Source organism: Gallinula chloropus (genome assembly GCF_964237585.1).
Source record: "Gallinula chloropus genome assembly, chromosome: 1".
NCBI lineage: Eukaryota > Metazoa > Chordata > Aves > Gruiformes > Rallidae > Gallinula > Gallinula chloropus.
This window is the reverse complement of record NC_140085.1, coordinates 124,691,547-124,709,863: the sequence shown is the minus strand read 5'-3', so window position 1 is coordinate 124,709,863 and position 18,317 is coordinate 124,691,547. Positions and strand designations below refer to the sequence as shown.

Genomic DNA, 18,317 nt, shown 5'->3' with positions numbered 1-18,317 from the left:
TTTTTAAAAAGCTATTCTAGTCAATAATCTGATAAATCTTTTTTAGCTCCTTAAATTTTTTCTAGTGTAAGCTCACCAGAATGAGGCCTGTGCATATCCACACACCTAAGATACAAGATGTTACCAGTCCTATAGGCTCTTACATGTATGCACCTTTGTTTTACACTGTTCAAAACCAGTAAAAGACCAATTCACTCGCTTGCCTTTTTATCATGGATTCTAGTAAATATTAACAAAAGAATTCAAAACAAAGAAAGGAAGTGGAGAAATATGTAACATATTTGGAAGTGGACAAATATGTATACCAGTTTATAAACTACATTACATACTACTTCTAATCAGTTCCATATTGAAGCTGAGCACCTACATCATTCTGAATGAAATGTTTTAGTTTTCCACGTAGAATAGACACAACCAGATGCTTTGTATACTGCCTACAGCTGATGCATCCCTGTAGCGACACTGTATATCCGTCACAGAAGCATTTGTAATGTAACCACACAGACTCTATCGGAGATCTAACACATCAAGCTTTTAAACATCACAATAAAGTCCAACACAACCTTGAGAATCCCTTCAGTTTCTCTGGGTTGGAACTTCACTCCCATGCTCTTAGCAACAGAAACAGCATACAAGGTTTCTCAAAGCAATTGTTAAGACTGGCCATCTATTTATTAAGAGCCTTCTGTGTTTACGAGCTAAAGCTATCACCTCTTCATGGCAAAACGAATTTTAAGGAAGAATATAGTTATGTGATTATGAACAGCTTGAAGCAGCTAGGACTGAGGGTCCTGAATCTATATTGTGTGTACTAGGGATTTTACTGACGATCAGACTTAAGTAATTATCCCCACCAAAACATGCACGATAAAACTATCCTGATTTAAGTTGCCTCTGAAGTGACTCCAGTTCACAAACATCAAAACTACATTGTGAATCAAATCAACATGCAAGTTGGGACTTCCTTCCCTACTATTCCAAACAGAAATGCAAATATAGTCAAAAGGATTTGAGGTTGTTGGTATTAATACCAAGACTTACTCAACTTATTTGTCTATTTCTTTCACTTGATTTGTATTCAAGTAATCTATGCCCCTGGGGAGAAACTGCATTTCATTCATTAGAGAAAAACCCCAACCAATCAACAGTCCAACTACTTTGGTGGACAGGAACAGGAAGCACTAACAATCAAGACTCTACAGAGCCATTACTCTTTTAGCAGTTAGATTTTTAAAAATCACACAATGTACTTAACAATAACCAGTCCAATTGTCTGTATACCTGTGTATTCAATCAGCATAGTCCAGGACACAAGAAAAAGCACACCTGTAAGCTGAGCAGCTACGAATGTGACCCAGCATTTCCTCTATAGGAACAAATGCATTTTCCTTACCAGTAACAGATTGAACCATTCCTCAGCACGTGAAGTTACTGCTATCCAATTACTGTTGAGAAGGCTGAGTTTATCCTCCACTAGACTTTCCTTTCCTTTCAGGACCGTCTTCAAATTCTCTCCTAAATCACCGATGCTCTTAAGTTGGGCTTGGCGTTTCTCAATCTCTTTCCGTGTTGCCTATGTGAGCAGAATAGAAAAGTTCAAGAAATTAAAAATTCTCCATACTAAGTACATAAAGTATCCTAGAACACATCCACTTGCTTCCTATATGAAGGGAAAGCATTCTGTGAACATCAGTCAGTAAAAATTAAATTGTTCCTGTTTAGCTCTGATAAACTGTAAATGTTTGTTATGTGCTTACATCTCTTTTGGTAATGGTTTCATTTTTGAAAGTGTGAATTACCTTTCATTCTGGTGTTCAAAATACAGTTTTAATATTTAACTGTTAAACATAAATCCACATTTTATAGTATTTATATTGAAATGTTTAAAGTTACTTTGCATATCATTAAAATGGCATGGTTATCAAATAGCACATAAATCTTACATAATAAATGGGACAACAATAAAGCATCATGATGATGTTTAAGACTTCAAGAACTCCACTGAAAATAATCCTGTGAAATATTTTAACATTCCTTTAATACTTTTCAATACAATGATCTTCAGCAGAAATCATGATGTCTTGTTTCAGCTTTCTTGTTTCTTAACTGTAGAATTGCATCTTTTCATTCCATTCACTAGGGATTTTGCTCTGCAAACTAAACTACTAAAACAAGCTATTATCCATAGCACCTCTACGCTTGAATGACAAAAATACATGTGCAGAGCTACAAACAGATTTCCAGCATCTCCTCCCACATTATCTTACCTTATATAAATAGATTTAAATTGTATGCAAGGCCGCATATTTTACTCATTATTCATGTCTTAAGATTTGTTGTAACATGCAAGAAGTCTAACAAAAGGAGCAAACCCCAACATTTAGACAATGAGTTAAAAAGCAGGAATTTAATACTAAGTACTGAGTTGACACAACACAGAGTATAACATCCTTGCTGAATACTCAAGGAGCGGCACAAATTCCTTACACTTATTATCACATGTAATCAGTTTTATGCGAAAAATTCATCTGAGCTCTAATATCTTCATTGGAGACCTTGATGAGGGAATAGCATCCCCCTCAGCAAGTGCCGATGATACAAAGCTGGGAGGAGTGGCTGACACGCAGGAACACTGCGCTGCCATCCAGAGACACCTGGACAGGCTGGAGAGCTGGGCAGGGAGAAACCAGATGAGGTTCAACAAAAGCAAGTGTAGAGTCTTGCACCTGGGAAGGAATAACTGCTTGTGTCAGTACAGGCTGGGGGATGACCTGCTGGAGAAAAGCTCTGTGGAAAAGGACCTGGGGGACCTGGTTGATGACAGGTTGGCTATGAGCCAGCAGTGTGCCCTGGTGGCTAAGAGAGCCAGTGGGATCCTGGGATGCATTAGGAAGAGCGTGTCCAGCAGGTCAAAGTAGGTTATCCTCCCCCTCTACTCTGCCTTGGTCAGGCCCCACCTGGAGTACTATGTCCAGTTCTGGGTTCCCTGGTATAAAAAAGACAGGGATCTCCTGGAGAGAGTCCAGAGAAGGGCTACGAAGATGATTAGGGGCCTGGAACATCTCCTGTATGAGGACAGGCTGAGTGAACTGGGACTGTTTAGTCTCGAGAAAAGAAGACTTAGGGGGGGCCTAATTAGTGTTTATAAATATCTTAGACATGGGATGCAGGGGGAATTGGCCAGCCCCTTTTCAGTGGTCTGTGGGAACAGGACAAGGGGCAATGGCTGCAAATTGGAGCACAGGAAGTTCCGCACCAACATGTGGAAGAACTTTTTCACAGTGAGGGTGACAGAGCCCTGGGACAGGCTGCCCAGGGAGGTGGTGGAGTCTCCATCTCTGGAGATATTCAAGACCCATCTGGACACCTATCTGTGCAATATGAGCTAGGGAGCCGACTTTAGCAGGGGAGTTGGATCCAATGATCTCTCGAGGTCCCTTCCCATCCCTATGATTCTATGATTCTAAGTCACCCCATGGTAAAGATCCAGGCATATGAGATCTCTGATATAAGATAAAGCTTCAGCTAGAAATGAAGAGGCTGAAACAGAACACAAACAGTAGCTGGGAGAAAAGTATGAATCTCTAGTCTCCAGTGACATTGATTTTTTCATAGAGAACTTGAACACACTAAAAGAAGAACCGCTTCTGTTCGAACTGCAATCACAATTCTTCCACCTTCAGGATCAACACTGTTACAGCAATGGAATTACACCTTTATCACCTCCATACTATCACACTTCTCAAGTTCACACACACATCAATATGATTTTGTAGATAATGTGCCGTTAAAAGTAAAATATTTAGTTTGCAATAAAGACAGTGTAGAAATGTGCAACTATATGTGTAATAAAAAATGTAACAGCTTTTTGCCTGATCCCAGGAGCTGCTTCTTTCAAAGTAAAGAAGGAATGTAAGCTAACAACTAGGTACACATCTGGGCAACATGGATATTAAAATTCCTGTGTATTAGCAAGTAAAGGACATAAATATGAGACAAGTGAAAAATCACACTCCATCCCACTCTCTTAAAAAAACCTCAACATATCGGGGCCTACAACACAACATCAAAGTGAAAAACTAATTTTCTACATTACTTTAAATCTCAATTATTCAAAGCCTTTATTTATAAAATCCTGGGCAAAACAGATACAGTTGAAAAACTAGAATGGTCCAGAAAGGCAGTGGGATTACACACTATTTAATGAGCTAGAACCACCTTTCTATGATGTAATGCATACTGGGTAAACAAACCACTTATTTTCAGTTTTTTTCCCAACTTCAGTAACATGTTGGTTGGTTTTATTTGGTTTTAGGATTTTTTTTTTTAATTTGACATTTCTTCATTATTTTCTTCAGACTTCTCTTTTCATTATTACTAGATAGTGACATTCTCCATATATTTCATTCATTGCACTATAAAAGCATTCATAAATTTTCTGTAATAAAAAGACAAATGGACTGCTATTAATTTAACAACACAATGAACCAGACAAAATCTGTGTCATGATCACAGGATATAAGTAGGATTATTTCATTAAAACTCAGGGATTGACTTTCAAAATCTGCTAATTTTTGAAAAGCAAGTTCCAATAGTTCCAATTTGAAGAGCAAAGTTCCAATTTGCTCTCACTCATCAGCTTCTCCCCATATGTTCTTGGGAAACAGAAGAGCATATTTAAGAATTAAGGGGAAAAAGCCAGCCTTGCTCAATTTAAATTCCCCTCTCATTGCCTTAACTTCAGACTGCATTTCAGCTGTGCAGTTTATTTGAAGATATGCTAGAAAGATATAGAATTTTAATTTTAACTACGGAATCAAAAGTGTTAGCTCTGAAATTTAAGAATTACATTTAAAACAACAAACCCCAAAATCCCAAACATCCTACAATGGGTACAATATGAAACATTAACAAATACAGCAGTGAAAAAGTCTTCCCAGAAGGATTAGGTGATTTATACATTTTGATTTTGTGTGTTTAACAGGCTGAAACTATGTAGCATAAGTACAATATATAAACAGAAGTTTGGAAGAAGCTAATTTTCTGATGCATTCCCACATGGCATTTTGGAGGAAGAGAAATATGTAAATAAAACTGAGTATCACAATACCCAGAACTCAGTTGCAGCTGTGAAAAATCTGTCAGCAATGTTCAACAATATTTTAAAGCAGATTACATTGATTGTGCTATTTGCCATCACAGTGAAGTTGTTGCATGTGGGTTGAGGGTTTGTTTTTTCTTAGGATATTTATTAAACAAGAGTTTATTCAAGTGTGTATTACCTCCTGAAAGAAAAATGTTCCATAAATATTTTCAGGAAAGGCAGCTCCATTAAAATGTGTATACAAATTGCACAGATTATATTAAGGAAATGTGTATATATATATATGTGTGTATATATATATATGTATAAATATATATATATATATGTATATATATCCATCTATATATCCATCTATATATATATATCCATCTATTTATCTATCTAAAAGCATATCTCTATATTAAAAAGCTTATCTATCTATCTAAATAAAAGCCTGTAAAGGTCATCTCTTCATATTATGTCTCCATGTAGGATCACAACTATTAAGAGATGAAAGATTTAAAGATGATGAGAATCTCTCCATTCAAATTGCTGTTCAAGTTTCTCTTAGGCAGAATTCTGAAATGTTTCTTTGGAAGAAACTCTTGTACTTCCACTTTTTTGAAGTACCAGTTGGTACACAATATCACAATGGGAGTTCTTTGACCCGAGAAAATTAATTTGTATTTCAATGAACAAGATCTTTTACTTAGTTTTAAAAGGATTCATTATTCTATTCTCACTTGCAAGAATATGCTGGTTGTGTGCCTTAATCAAAACTAGGAGATCACATCACCACGGAACTCCCAGGACTTGAAAATTTCCAAGATGTGGTACATAGGTTCTTGACAACCAGGAAGAAAAAAACAATGATCCTTCTTCTCTGTTAAAACTCTGGATGCAGAGTGTGTTTCAGGTGATCAGTTTCTAATATCTATGCCAATAACACCCAAAAGTAGGAGATGGAGAGATAAGAACATCTGAGCTTCCCTTATAGCAGTCCTTCCCATTGAAACCTAAGGAAAGAATCTATAGCATAAAATAGAAGTTTTATTTAAGAAAACCAACTTCAGATGACTTGAAACCAAGGTGGAAGCCATATTGTTCTGCAGAATTGAAAGGCATTGGGACAAGTTTTACTGAATATTCCTAGAGAGGCTTGTAGTTGCATACAATAGTATTTTACCTATTTTACATATGGATCCATGGGATGATGGGATGAATCATGTTAATAAAATGCAGTTCCCCATGCAGACATGTACACTTTGAGTGGGGTTAACAAATCTCTCTGACCCCACTGTACTGTGGCATACTCTTTTTCTGTCAGTAAAGAAAAATAATACTGGTTTTGTTTTGGTTTGATGTTTCATATGGGAATGAAAACCATAACCTCCTTCACATTAGCACGAAAGCTACACAGAACATTTGGGGTTTTTTTCTGAGGATGTAGTGGCAAAGATTTAGGAGTTATACTTTGTAATGATAGAACACCCATGTATTAATTTGAACTGCTGATTTATTTTTTTCTTAATAAACCATAATTGTGACTAAATGCAGATGATAATATTTTAATTGTGCAGGTTATTAAGTCATTGGTCATTCAACATCAGTGAATGGTCAAAGAAAAGTTTTGTGTGCCTCTACGCTGCCAGCCCACTATAGATTGCTCAGAAGTAATCTTTGCAATTTGAACCTCTTGAAAAGAAAATTAGTTACATGGCTTAGCTTTCACTGTTGGGATTACAGAATTAATCAGAAGCTGACATTATGGCCTTCTCAGTGGCTGATTATACATACTTATTTGTTTATTCACAGCACATCTTTTATTTTTATTGTGTTCTGGCCACCAACTATGAATCAGTTGACAATTTTCCGATAATTTTCTTTTACTGATTTTACTGACAGGAAATACGTTGCTAAATTTGTTAGCTAATGTAATTCTAAGTACTTCCAGTCAGCTTTATACTCACTGATATTTTACCCTGTGCTAAAATATAACATTAAAGAATTGGCAGACTCATACTGCTGATAGTATGGAGTGATACAGAACTTTTCCTGGTAATACCATCTGCCATTTTCTTTTTGAGAACTTGGCTTCCTGGCAATCTAATTCTTATCTGGCCAACTCCTGATTAAAAGAAAAATAAACCACACAATGGTTAATGTTTCAGTGATAAATGTTCACTAATTCAGACATCTAATTAGGAATGGATTTCTAATATAAAATGTTTAATGACTATCTTTCTACCCACATGTCATTTTTCTTATCTGTTATAACAGAACTGAATTAAAATGAAAAGATTTAGCTTGTCTCTACTGAGTAAAAAGGCAGGATTTACAGTCTTCATTATATTGCCTATCATTTCACAGAACTCAGCCAAGTTTTTGTTCCATCCTTAGAAAAATTCTAGACACGAACAAATGAATAACACACTTCCTTTCATGTCTAGATTAATTCTGTGTTTCATTAACGTCATTTCCTACTCAAGACGGACATTTCTTTTTATTTCTAAATGTTTATACCTTGAAGACAATGTTCCCATGCATGATTTTTTTTTTTATTGAAAACTCTATAATTACCATTGAAACCCTCTGAGTTCTTTTCACTTTTAAGAAGTCTCAGGTACTGCAAATGAATTAGAAGTAAGTGCAGTAATAAGTATAACTGCTTCCTTGCACTCTAAAGAAAACAGGTTATGAGCTCTCTGCTTAGTTATATCGACAGCAACACACATCCAATTTTCAGTTCATTTGCACTATTGAGTTCTGCTCTCTCCTCCTCCATTTTCCATCTCAGTTTTTCTGCAGACTTTCTTCACAATGGGAATCTGCTGGGCTTAATTCATCTCCCAGCACATTTCATTAGATCAGTTACTGTCGTCGGCAGCCTACGTACCCGGGAAGTCCAAAGCCCAGAGCTGCGACATTAATCAGATACTGTGAGGCTGTGGTTCTGGGGACTGAATTATTGATGTACAGTTTTTGCCATGCCTCACTGAAATCCACATAGGAATGTCAGTATTGTACTTATTTATGAAGTCCTCACAAGAATTTTAAATTGTCCAGGATAACATGCAGTAATTCCTGCCTCTCAGTGGGAACAGACTCTTTAGGTAAAGTACAGTCACTTTACATAATTTCTGCAAATACTTGCATTTGGAAAGCTAGAATCTGCCACAGACACTGTATGCTGGACTGCTCATAATTAGAAGTTTACTTATATGTGAGCGAATATTGGGTTGTATTTCCTAAAGAGAATCTTAACAAAGGAGTTCTGAAAGCTACTTGGTATGTACGTACATCTACAAGAGGCAGCTGCTCTTATCTGAAGTTCTTAGTTTATTCTTATTTTAGTGATGAACTGACTGAAGGAGAAGAGCTGTATGAGATTAGACTGCAGTGAAGTCTTTGGTCAGGATTTGAAACCAAGATATGTTTTTTACCAGTTTTTCCTGCAACTCTTTATGTATCAAATCCTTGTGAGAATTCACAAGTCTCGAGGGCATTCTTTAAGATTAGTAAGTGGAGTGGTTCCCATTTGATATATTTTTCATGTTACTATTTCTTATTTTAATTAGCTCATTACCTTTTCTGATTGTCATAAGATAAAAACATGTTGTATTTGTTTTAGCAAGTGTAAGTCACAACAAGGACTTCCCACTGTGCAACTGCACTGATCATCAGGCTTTAGGTTCTAATTATGTAACTTCTTAAGCATTAGTGTTCGTATCTAACAAATAAATTATAATAGGGACAAATCTTTCTATTTAAACTGCTGTGAAGATATATACACATCTGGACTTTCCCGAAGGTGCATGCAGGAATGTAGAGCTCACACTTCTGTTTCAGCAGATCTGTACTGTGTAATTTAATAACACCAAAGATGATTCTTATTTTCATGACTAGGTAAATGGACTGAGTAACTGGCAGGTTAGATCGGGTGCATTAAAACCATATGATTGTATAATCCATCTCCTAAAAATCTGACGCTTGTCTTTTATTATGGGTGTTAAGATCACAATATCAATCAAAAGTAATGAGAACAACTGCACAGAGTTTAGGAAAGGCAGAAAGTGAAATAGAGAGAACAACAAGCAGCAATGGCATTTTTAGGGGCTGAGGTTTTGATTTGAAAGTCAAAACAGCAATAGCCAAACCGGTAACTTCAAAATAATAAAGTGCTCTGTAAGTATTTTTGGATACTACTTTGAAAATACTGTAATTCTTAGAGACTGATCACAAGACTTGTAGACCTTCTTTTTCTTGCTTTTTTGATCATAAATTCTCAGTGTATTCCAAGGCTAAAGACATTTGACCAAGATCAGAAGCTAAAAAGGGGCAGTTAAAGACACCAAACCAAACCAAAACCAAACTAAATTTTACTCCAGTGCCTTTACCCACAGAACATTTGAAAAATGCAGTCAGGTTACCTGTGTATTATTCATGACTATTTCTATAACGCATGGTGAAACTGGCATAGTGCTTAAAGAATTTACCCTATGAAATGAAGAAAAAATGGTCAATTTTCACATAAACAACCAATACTTCTTAAGGGGGGTTATCATTGGTCTCTTTTGAAATTATATAGAAACACTTACCCAACATGCTGCTTCACGTAAGTATTTCAAAAATTTGAAGTTTTGGATAATAATAAACATAGCTTCCTTAAAAATACAGATTTTGGTAATCTGTACAACGATTGATGGGTCTGTTTATGTTCTGTCTGGATTATTATTACTATTCTGATTGGATTATTATTACATATGCAGAATATAAACTAGATTAGCTAGTGTTGAATTGTACTGTGCTAAGTCTTAAAATCAGCCAGAGGTATGGATTTTGATGTAGAACTCCCTCATTCATCAGTGATTCTGTAAGATTTTATCTAAACTATGACACACAAAGAGATTTTGAGGAAAGTTTCATTTTAGGCTTTGAATTTTAACCTAAAATAAGAGTTCAAGGTAAAGTCCCATGGAAGTAAGAAACCTCCAAGAATGAAAATAAACAAACTACAAACCAAAGAGTGTAGAAAAACAAATATCCCTCTGCCTGACTGGTATCTGAAAACATGGGACATACAGCGTTCTGACATCCTTAATCTTTCATCTACTGGAACTATTTTACTGTTTAATACTCATCTAATCATGAGTAAAATGGGATGAGAAAGAAAGAGATCTCTAGTTACATGGATGGATAATTTATAGTACTCTTGGAAAAATTAAATTCTAACTCTAAATTAATCTCAGAGAAATTACTGCAATGTGAATGTGTGCTATGCTATTGATATATGCAGAGACAATATGGGTAACATTTTTCTGTTCATTATTGTTAGGATGAGATAATGCCATAACATTCACAAAGTTCCACTAATTAAACCCCAAGAATTCTTATTCTCTTTATCAAGAAAGAAATCTAGCTTTCTTTAATACGCATAAACAGAAAGAGATAAAGATACAGTGTGTGTTACATTGTTACCTTGCCCCAAGCAATTTCAGCATCCAAATTGCTAGGCATCCCCTGCACAGCTGATCTCTTTGTCAATTCTGCATCTGTCGCTGCAAGCCATTCTGTCATAGCATTAATTTCTTTTCGTAGCTTCCGAGACAATTTCAAACATTTCTCTAACTCTTGCTTTTTTTCTGTCACCTGCAGAAAGAAAACATGTGTTTCTTAACTCTTTAGTCGAACAGGTTTAAGATTTTTAGATACCATTTTCTATATGCCACTTTTCCACAGAAAACTGCAATCTCACAAATTGCACTTTTAATATAGTTCTGTAGTGAACTAACAGGCTTTCCGCGAGAGACAGAAGAGATGTCAAAACCCTTCAAAGAGTAGATTTTCATATAGATGGCCACATAGTGATACAGAATCCTTAAAGTTATTTTTCTATGTAGCTACACTAAATAGAAGAAAATAAACTTCTCCAACAAAGAAACCCTAAAATCTTGAAACACGAAAGTCACTGAATGGTGTCAAACTACAGCACCACAGTTAACTAAGTTTTTGATTTCTCAGCATATTATTTTGCGGTCTGTTTAATACTCTTTAAATACAGGGATTTTGCACAGGAACTTGCAAATTTTTTTTCTTTTTTTTTCCAAGCAAACTGAAAAATAAATTAAAAATCAGCAGAAACATTTATCATTAGTAAATCCTTTCCATGGATTAATAACATTTATTTGGGTCACTGCAGAACTACTCATAAGTTTACATTACATTTTTTGATGTGTTCTTTACTCAGGTCTCTTGCTCCCCTCCCACCATTTCATAAAACATGTGTGTGCCACTTTAGCACGGTACACATTGTTCCCAGCATGCAGACTCACAGCCACAGTGCAATAGAAATGCTTGTATTTTGTTTCTAGTATCATTGTACTTTCATACAGAGAGGGAAAACTGAAGTGTCCTCAAGTGTCCTCATGCAATTCTCTTTGTCACCAACTAAAGATTAGTCATTGTTGTTCTAAATACATCAACCAAAGAAAAGTGAAAGACTCATTTTCTAAAGAAGGCAGAAGAATAAATAAAGAAATCTCAGACAGGCATTAGGCAACTAGTAATTAGAAAATAAAAATTAATAAATTTTATCTTCTTCTGTTTTAAAAAAAGGGTGATTAAAGAAGGTGGATTAAAAATGGCCAGTAGGTCACTAATATTTAAAAGAAATTATTAATTACCTCGCATATCAATTAGCAATCAATTGAGATTGTAGCCACTGATTTTCATTTAAGTATTTTTTAAATCGAAAAAAATTGTCAGGTATCCAAAACTGGTATCGGTATCTAGAAAAACTGTTTTGGGCTTTGAAACTATTTGGTTACAAGTAGAGTTACAATGACCAAATTGATTCCTAGTTCTATTGCCAAGGAGAGTTTGATGCTTTAAAATATAATAGGATGTTACAAGGTTAGGTACATGTACCTTTTGCTATCCCTGAATAAACATATCAGGGTTGCCCAGGGAATAGGCAATAAAATGTCCCTGATCATACATTATCACTCTGTCGAGGTTTACTACTAAAATCTCAGAACATTTCTTCTCCACTGAATAAAATTTATATGCTTTCTTGTACGCCAAATTTATTAAATGAGGCCTCAGGACTTACAGCAGGGCCAAGAGGTAAATCCCTGGGAAGAACCATAAAAGCTCGATTTTAGAGCTCCATTCACTCCTGGAGCCAGGAATCCACTCGTTTTTCCCCTCTTCTTCTGCTATGTATTGCCAAGGCATTGTAAATAGCTATCTGCAGGTACTTAGCAGCAATACAGCTCAAAGTGCCCTCTACCCTAAGTGTGATGCCTTGTGTAAGAAACCTAAACAGCTGGCCTAGCTACCCACACATGCACAAACACGGAAGAAATATTTGCGTTGCTGTATACATCTCTATATTGCTATTACACTATTTCCATGTACATTGTACAGAGGTTACTGACTAATCAGTTTGTTTGTACTTCAAAAGTAAAGATGTATTTCTAGCTAAAAATAGGAAACAGTGCCCTCTAAAGGCCTTCTGCTTCACACAGTGATGTCAAACACACTTTCCATAACATTTCTCTATGTTTTAAAGCTATTTTAGCTATGCTAAATAGTTTCCTCATAACAAATAAAATGAGAAAACTAGATATTTGAAAGGAAAAAAAAAGGTATTTTACAGTCCCGTACAGAGTGCTGTTGTGAGGCAAGACCTGACCTTGTAATAGCCCCTACCGCATGCAATGCCCTTAGGAGAGCAGCAAGAACATTATTACTGCCACTTTCTTTTAGAGTCCAGCTCCCTGTTCTGATGAATTACCATAGAGATTTGACACAAGGATACTACAGACATCCTGAAGTGGTAGCTATGTAATCATACAAGTGAGCTTACACATTTTCGTCCTGAGACTTACCATTAGCTATAACTTTTATGATTTTTCCCTTAAAAAGACAGACTCAGTGCAATCAATTAGGGCTGACAATGGCTAACTGATTCTTTGAGTTCTGCATCTCTGGGCCTTCGTGGCTCTCTCTAAAACTGTTAACTACCAACTAACTAAAAGTAAATGTGAGAAATTGCATCAAGGACAAGCCTACTCTGTGGGGGTGAGATAGGGGGGTTTCAACTAAGTGATCTTTCCAGGTCCCTTCCAACCTCTGACACTCTGCGATTCTGTGAAAACCAAACAGGAAACTAATGGCTTGGCAATGACACATTTTTATCTCTTCATTTGTTAAGAGAGGTTTCTTATAACAACGGCACCTGTCTGCTGCTATGTTAAACATAATGTAGGACTAAATGCTACAATCCTATTTAAAATAAAGGAGAAACTAAAGACATTATCTAATGTCAAATGATAGCTGCCCCACCTTAACAAATCACATACTTCAATTTTCTTGACACTCAAAAGACTGATGTTTCTTAATTACTTTATTTTTCTACCAAGAGAGAACTATTTTAAATCAGATTCCCGACTGAGTATTCTCTCTGCTGAAAATAACATAACTCTTATTGTTTTGTTGCACTTCAGTCTGTGGAGCTTGATTATCATTGTGTGTTTAAAATACATACCGACTCTCAGTATTACCATGGGCTCATTTTGCTAGTTAGTAATAATTTATGCTTTTAGCAATTCATAGTGTAACAAAATAAAGCATTTGCAATCCTTCCTGTTCTATTTGCAGTGTATAAATTTTAGAAATAAACAGGCAACTATATCTGTCATTCACTGTCTTCAGTCAGCCATTTACTGCACCAACTTTACTCTAACCTACACTTTTTAGAAGTTCAGTAGTTAGTTTTAATGAGGGCAGGAAAAAAAAAAACAGAGCAATGGATAGTGGTTAACCGAACTATTGGCATGAAGTCTTCTTTAAGACAATGCCACAACTCAAAGATACTTGTAGAGTACTGTACTTCAGGAGCAGACAATACCCTCCACAGATAATGCACACCCTAAATAAAAAGCCTTTTGGGATCAGTACAAATGTTTGGGGTTTTTTTCAATAACAGTCTTGTTCATATTAGTTAATAAGTAGTCTGTTTTTCCTGTTGTCTGCTCAGCTGACTTTTAGGAAAAATGAGTAAACAAAAACATTCTTCTGTTGGGAAGTGTAACAGCATCTAGCTGTATATAAATCAGTAAAGAAATTGATGATGTACAGATGGAAATTTTATACACAAATGACAATGTGTAATTGGGAAATTAACAGGAATTATTCTAGAAGGTTAATTACATATAAAACCCTGATATTTGGAACATAATGTAAAAGACTACCCCATTTTGAGAACTCGCTTGTTTGTTTGTTTTCTGCAGGTAAAGCTGAAATTAGATAAGAGAATATTGGGAAAGTCTTCCTGTAGTCCTCTGTACACTATTACACAATAAGCACTGTATGGATATCTGGGGTTTTACAGGGGTTTTGTTTTGGGTTATTTTTACAGAAGTTTCCTAAACAGTTCTATTCCAAGGCTATACATTCCTCATTACAGAGCTCAAAGGATGATTTACTTTTGCCAAAGATGAAGTAATTTGATAATCAGAACCGAGTATGACAAATGACTAAATTCTAAACAGGAGTTTGCTGGTATCTGAGTTGTTAAATAGGAGATATTCCACATAATCAGAACTAAACAATATTCTATGTGGTTTATCTACTAAGACAGAAGAAAGTCAGGCTTGTAGATGCCATTTAAACAAGGGAATGGTTTATGACAATAACTGAACACATGTTCAAGAGTACACTCAGGAGAAGCAAAGCAGAGTCGTACACAAATGCCTCCTAAGTAAAGCTGTAGTTGAAAGAAATTTTTGTCAACAGAATTTTGAAAAGCAGCAAATGGAAATTAAATTTTTAGAGATCAGCATAGTCAGAGGCAGAAGGAATTTAAAAGGTAGAATTTTCTCCCCTATGAACTAGCTATTTAAGTAAAATGTGAAAATCACAAAATCTAAATATTTTCCTGATCTGAAGTGTTTTGAAAGAAGTTACTGAAGCATTAAGAGGAAATAACAACCTCCTTTGACCCCTAAAAAACAATGAACTAGGAGAAAAAAGTAAAAACCCTAAGGGAGTATAATCTATATTTTTCTAGAAGGTTCTATTTTTTCTTAGAACAACTGAATAGCCATCCCAATGATTCCTTTTGCCTCCATTCTTTCTCTCCCACTGTTTAGAAAATGTGAGGGCCTTCAATGGAAAGGATTAAAAACTCCATTTACTTACCGTACTAAGATTATTCTTCACTTTACAAGTTAAAAAGAGGGCATAGTTTTATATTAAGACCACAAATCTTACCTTTGCACCCAATTCATTATATTGCAACTTCAAAGCTGTAAGCCTTTCATCCAGTTCTTTTGGGTTTTCTGTCTGCTGTTTTTGAACAATTTGCCTTCCAGTTTTTATTACTGTTTCCACTTCAGACTTCACTTCACTCAGGCTTTTATATAATTTCTAATAAAATAGAAATATGAAAGTGAAACACCACCATTAAAATAAGTAAAATGGAAGACTATTGAAGATATATAAAGATGCACTAGAAGTGCAGTGTTTGCTGTATAAAAACACCACCACGCATGACTTTGAGCACCTTCTACTCCTATTTGAAAGGTAAAGCTTGAGAGGTACCATGACACATGACCTACGGACAGAGAAAATTCATCCTGAGTGTGATCATGTATTAGGAAAAAGGTTTATGAGAAAAATTCATCAGTTTCCTAATTAGAATTCCAATTAACAGATACAGAACATCTTTACTAATAATTTGATTCAAACACTTGTCACTGAAAAAAATGTTAGGAATCTTAAAGATAGCAAGGTACTTACCATAAATAATTACTGGAAGATAAGACAAAGGTTGTTTTCAAACTGATTCATATAATGCAGTACTTAAGCCAACAACAAATATCTTCTGTCAATTAATATAGTTTTTGGATGTCTTTAAACTACAAATAGCCACTAAACCCACTTAAAAATCTTTCAGGTTTTTTCATACTAGTTCTAGAGACTGGTTGGATAGAGGATTTCCCCTATATTTACTAAGTATGATACTGTTCACAACATTAAATAATTCAAACAATGTACAATAAAAAAGAAACAGCCAAAATGTATTAAATAAGCAAGCAATCTGTAAACATATTTCCTTAATATTTTACATGAATGATACTGAGAAAAAGGAAAAGCATTCTTTCTTTCTATATGCAGAAAGTCGGTATCATCAACTGTATACTTTGTATCTCAAGCCATTTAATAGCCATATAGGTGTCCAAATCAACATTCATGTAAGTAGAGCAGAAGTTGGATTAATTTTTCTTTTTAATCTAAGATTAAATTCTGCCTTCACATGAAAATTCAACAGTGGAAAAAGACTCCACAGTGATACATTGTCCTTTGCCACACAGGTACACGAAGAATGGCCAATGTGAAGCTGTTGACAAGCTTTATTGTTGAGATGTCTAGCTTCATTCTGTGTTCCAGCATTTTGTCATCATATGTTGGAAAAGAAATTGCTGTCCTACCTACTTTGACAGAACTGCAAAATAAATTACACTCTACTTTAATCTGTAATTTTCTGAGTTTTTCTCTCAGCTGCAGTATCTCTCACCATGTAAAATCCATGTCTAGTACATCTGGACAGTAAAGGCAAGATTTTTTTTTTCCCAGCAGATCTGCTGACAAAATATCCAAGTGCGTTTTCTCTAAATCTAAAGTTAATTAATAACATTGGTTAAGATCTGATGAAATATTGTGACTAGATTTTAAAAACAGAAATATTATGAGATTCTTTGTATAGAAAAATGCTCTTTAGCCACGTAAGTCTTCCACAAAATAAGACAGGACTGCAAAAGCTAGCTACTGAGTGAAAATACTTTAATTCAGTACAGAGCTTCTAATTACTGTGTCACTCTGATAAGAATATGAATTTAAGGGTAATTGCACTGAAGAAAAATCCAAGATGTAAATAAATCACATCAACTTGTTCCATGCCTAGTTTTAATTTAAATTCTTGCATTTTGGGCTGAAAGAGGTTGAGGGAAAAAAACCCCAACATCTTCAGGCATGCCATTGCTCCAGAAAAAAAAAAATACTCTACTGAAGACAAGGATCTGATTGCCCTAATTTTTGCTGTTAAAATCTCAATTTTATTGTCAAGCACAAGATAATCATCTTCATCTTTATTTCCCTTCAAGAGTAAAGTGTTACAGGATTACAGGGATAGTAAAGAGATACGTACAGATTGGACGTATTTAGGTCATGCTCCTGTATGAAAAGTGACAGCATGCCATCTTGTGGAGGTTGCAGTATATGTTTTACCCTTTTGTAATGTGTTTTCTGGCTAGAATAGACTTGTGCATCACAAAATTTCTTTTGGTCTTCATAGGAGAGGTGCTCCAGCCCTCTGTTCATCTTCATGGACCACTTAAGGACTCACACCACCAGATTCATGTCTTTCTTATGATAAGGGCCCCAGAAATGAACACAGTACTCCAGGAGAGCTCTCATGAGAGTGGAAGGGGAAGATCACCTCCCTTGACCTGCTCATCATATTTTTTTGATGCAGCCTGGTCTGCAAGTGCACAGTGCCAAGACATCTTGAGCATTTCATCAACCAATACCCCCAAGTCATTCTCCATGGGGTTGCTCTCAATCCATTCTCCGTACAGCCTGTAGTTGAGCTTGGGATTGCCCCGACCCACATGTAGGACCTTGATCTTGGCCTTGGTGAACTTCATGAGATTCACATTGGCCCATCTCTCAAGCCTGCCAAGGTCCCTCTGGATGGCATCCCTTCCCTCTAGCATATTGACCATACCACACAGCTTGGTGACGGTGGACTCAATCACACTGTCCATGTCACTGATAAAGTTGTTAAACAGTGCTGGTCCAAGTACTGGCCCCTGAGGAACATGACACAACACTGATGTCTGCTTGGATATCGAGACATTCAGTGTGACTCTTTTTCCAACGCAATCATCCATCCAATTCCTTATGCACTGAGCAGTCTACCTGTCATATCCATGCCTCTGCAATTTAGAGACAAGGACGTCATGTAGCACAGTATCAAATGCTTTGCACAAGTCCAGGAAGGGGACATCAGTTGCTCTTCCCTTATCCACCAATGCTGTACCCACATCACAGAAAGCCACTAAAATTTTCAGGTATGATTTTCCCTTAGTGAAGCCATGTTGGCTCTTCCCAATCACTTCCTTATTTTCTGTGTGTCTGAGCAGTTTCCAGGAGCATCTTCTCCATG

General features: G+C 35.8%; 1 protein-coding gene across 4 annotated transcripts in view; it reads right to left on the bottom strand.

Annotated features, from left to right (window-relative positions):
* The window catches only part of DMD (dystrophin), a gene marked incomplete at its 5' end in the record, with an annotated part of 1,290,802 nt that overhangs the window by 673,653 nt on the left and 598,832 nt on the right, over nt 1-18,317 (bottom strand). For all 4 annotated transcript variants that reach the window (XM_084279200.1, XM_084279202.1, XM_084279199.1 and 1 more), the window contains 3 exons: nt 1,394-1,573; nt 10,562-10,732; nt 15,362-15,517. In XM_084279200.1, coding sequence (XP_084135326.1) covers nt 1,394-1,573; nt 10,562-10,732; nt 15,362-15,517 — 507 coding nt within the window. The remainder of the gene's footprint in view (nt 1-1,393; nt 1,574-10,561; nt 10,733-15,361; nt 15,518-18,317) is intronic.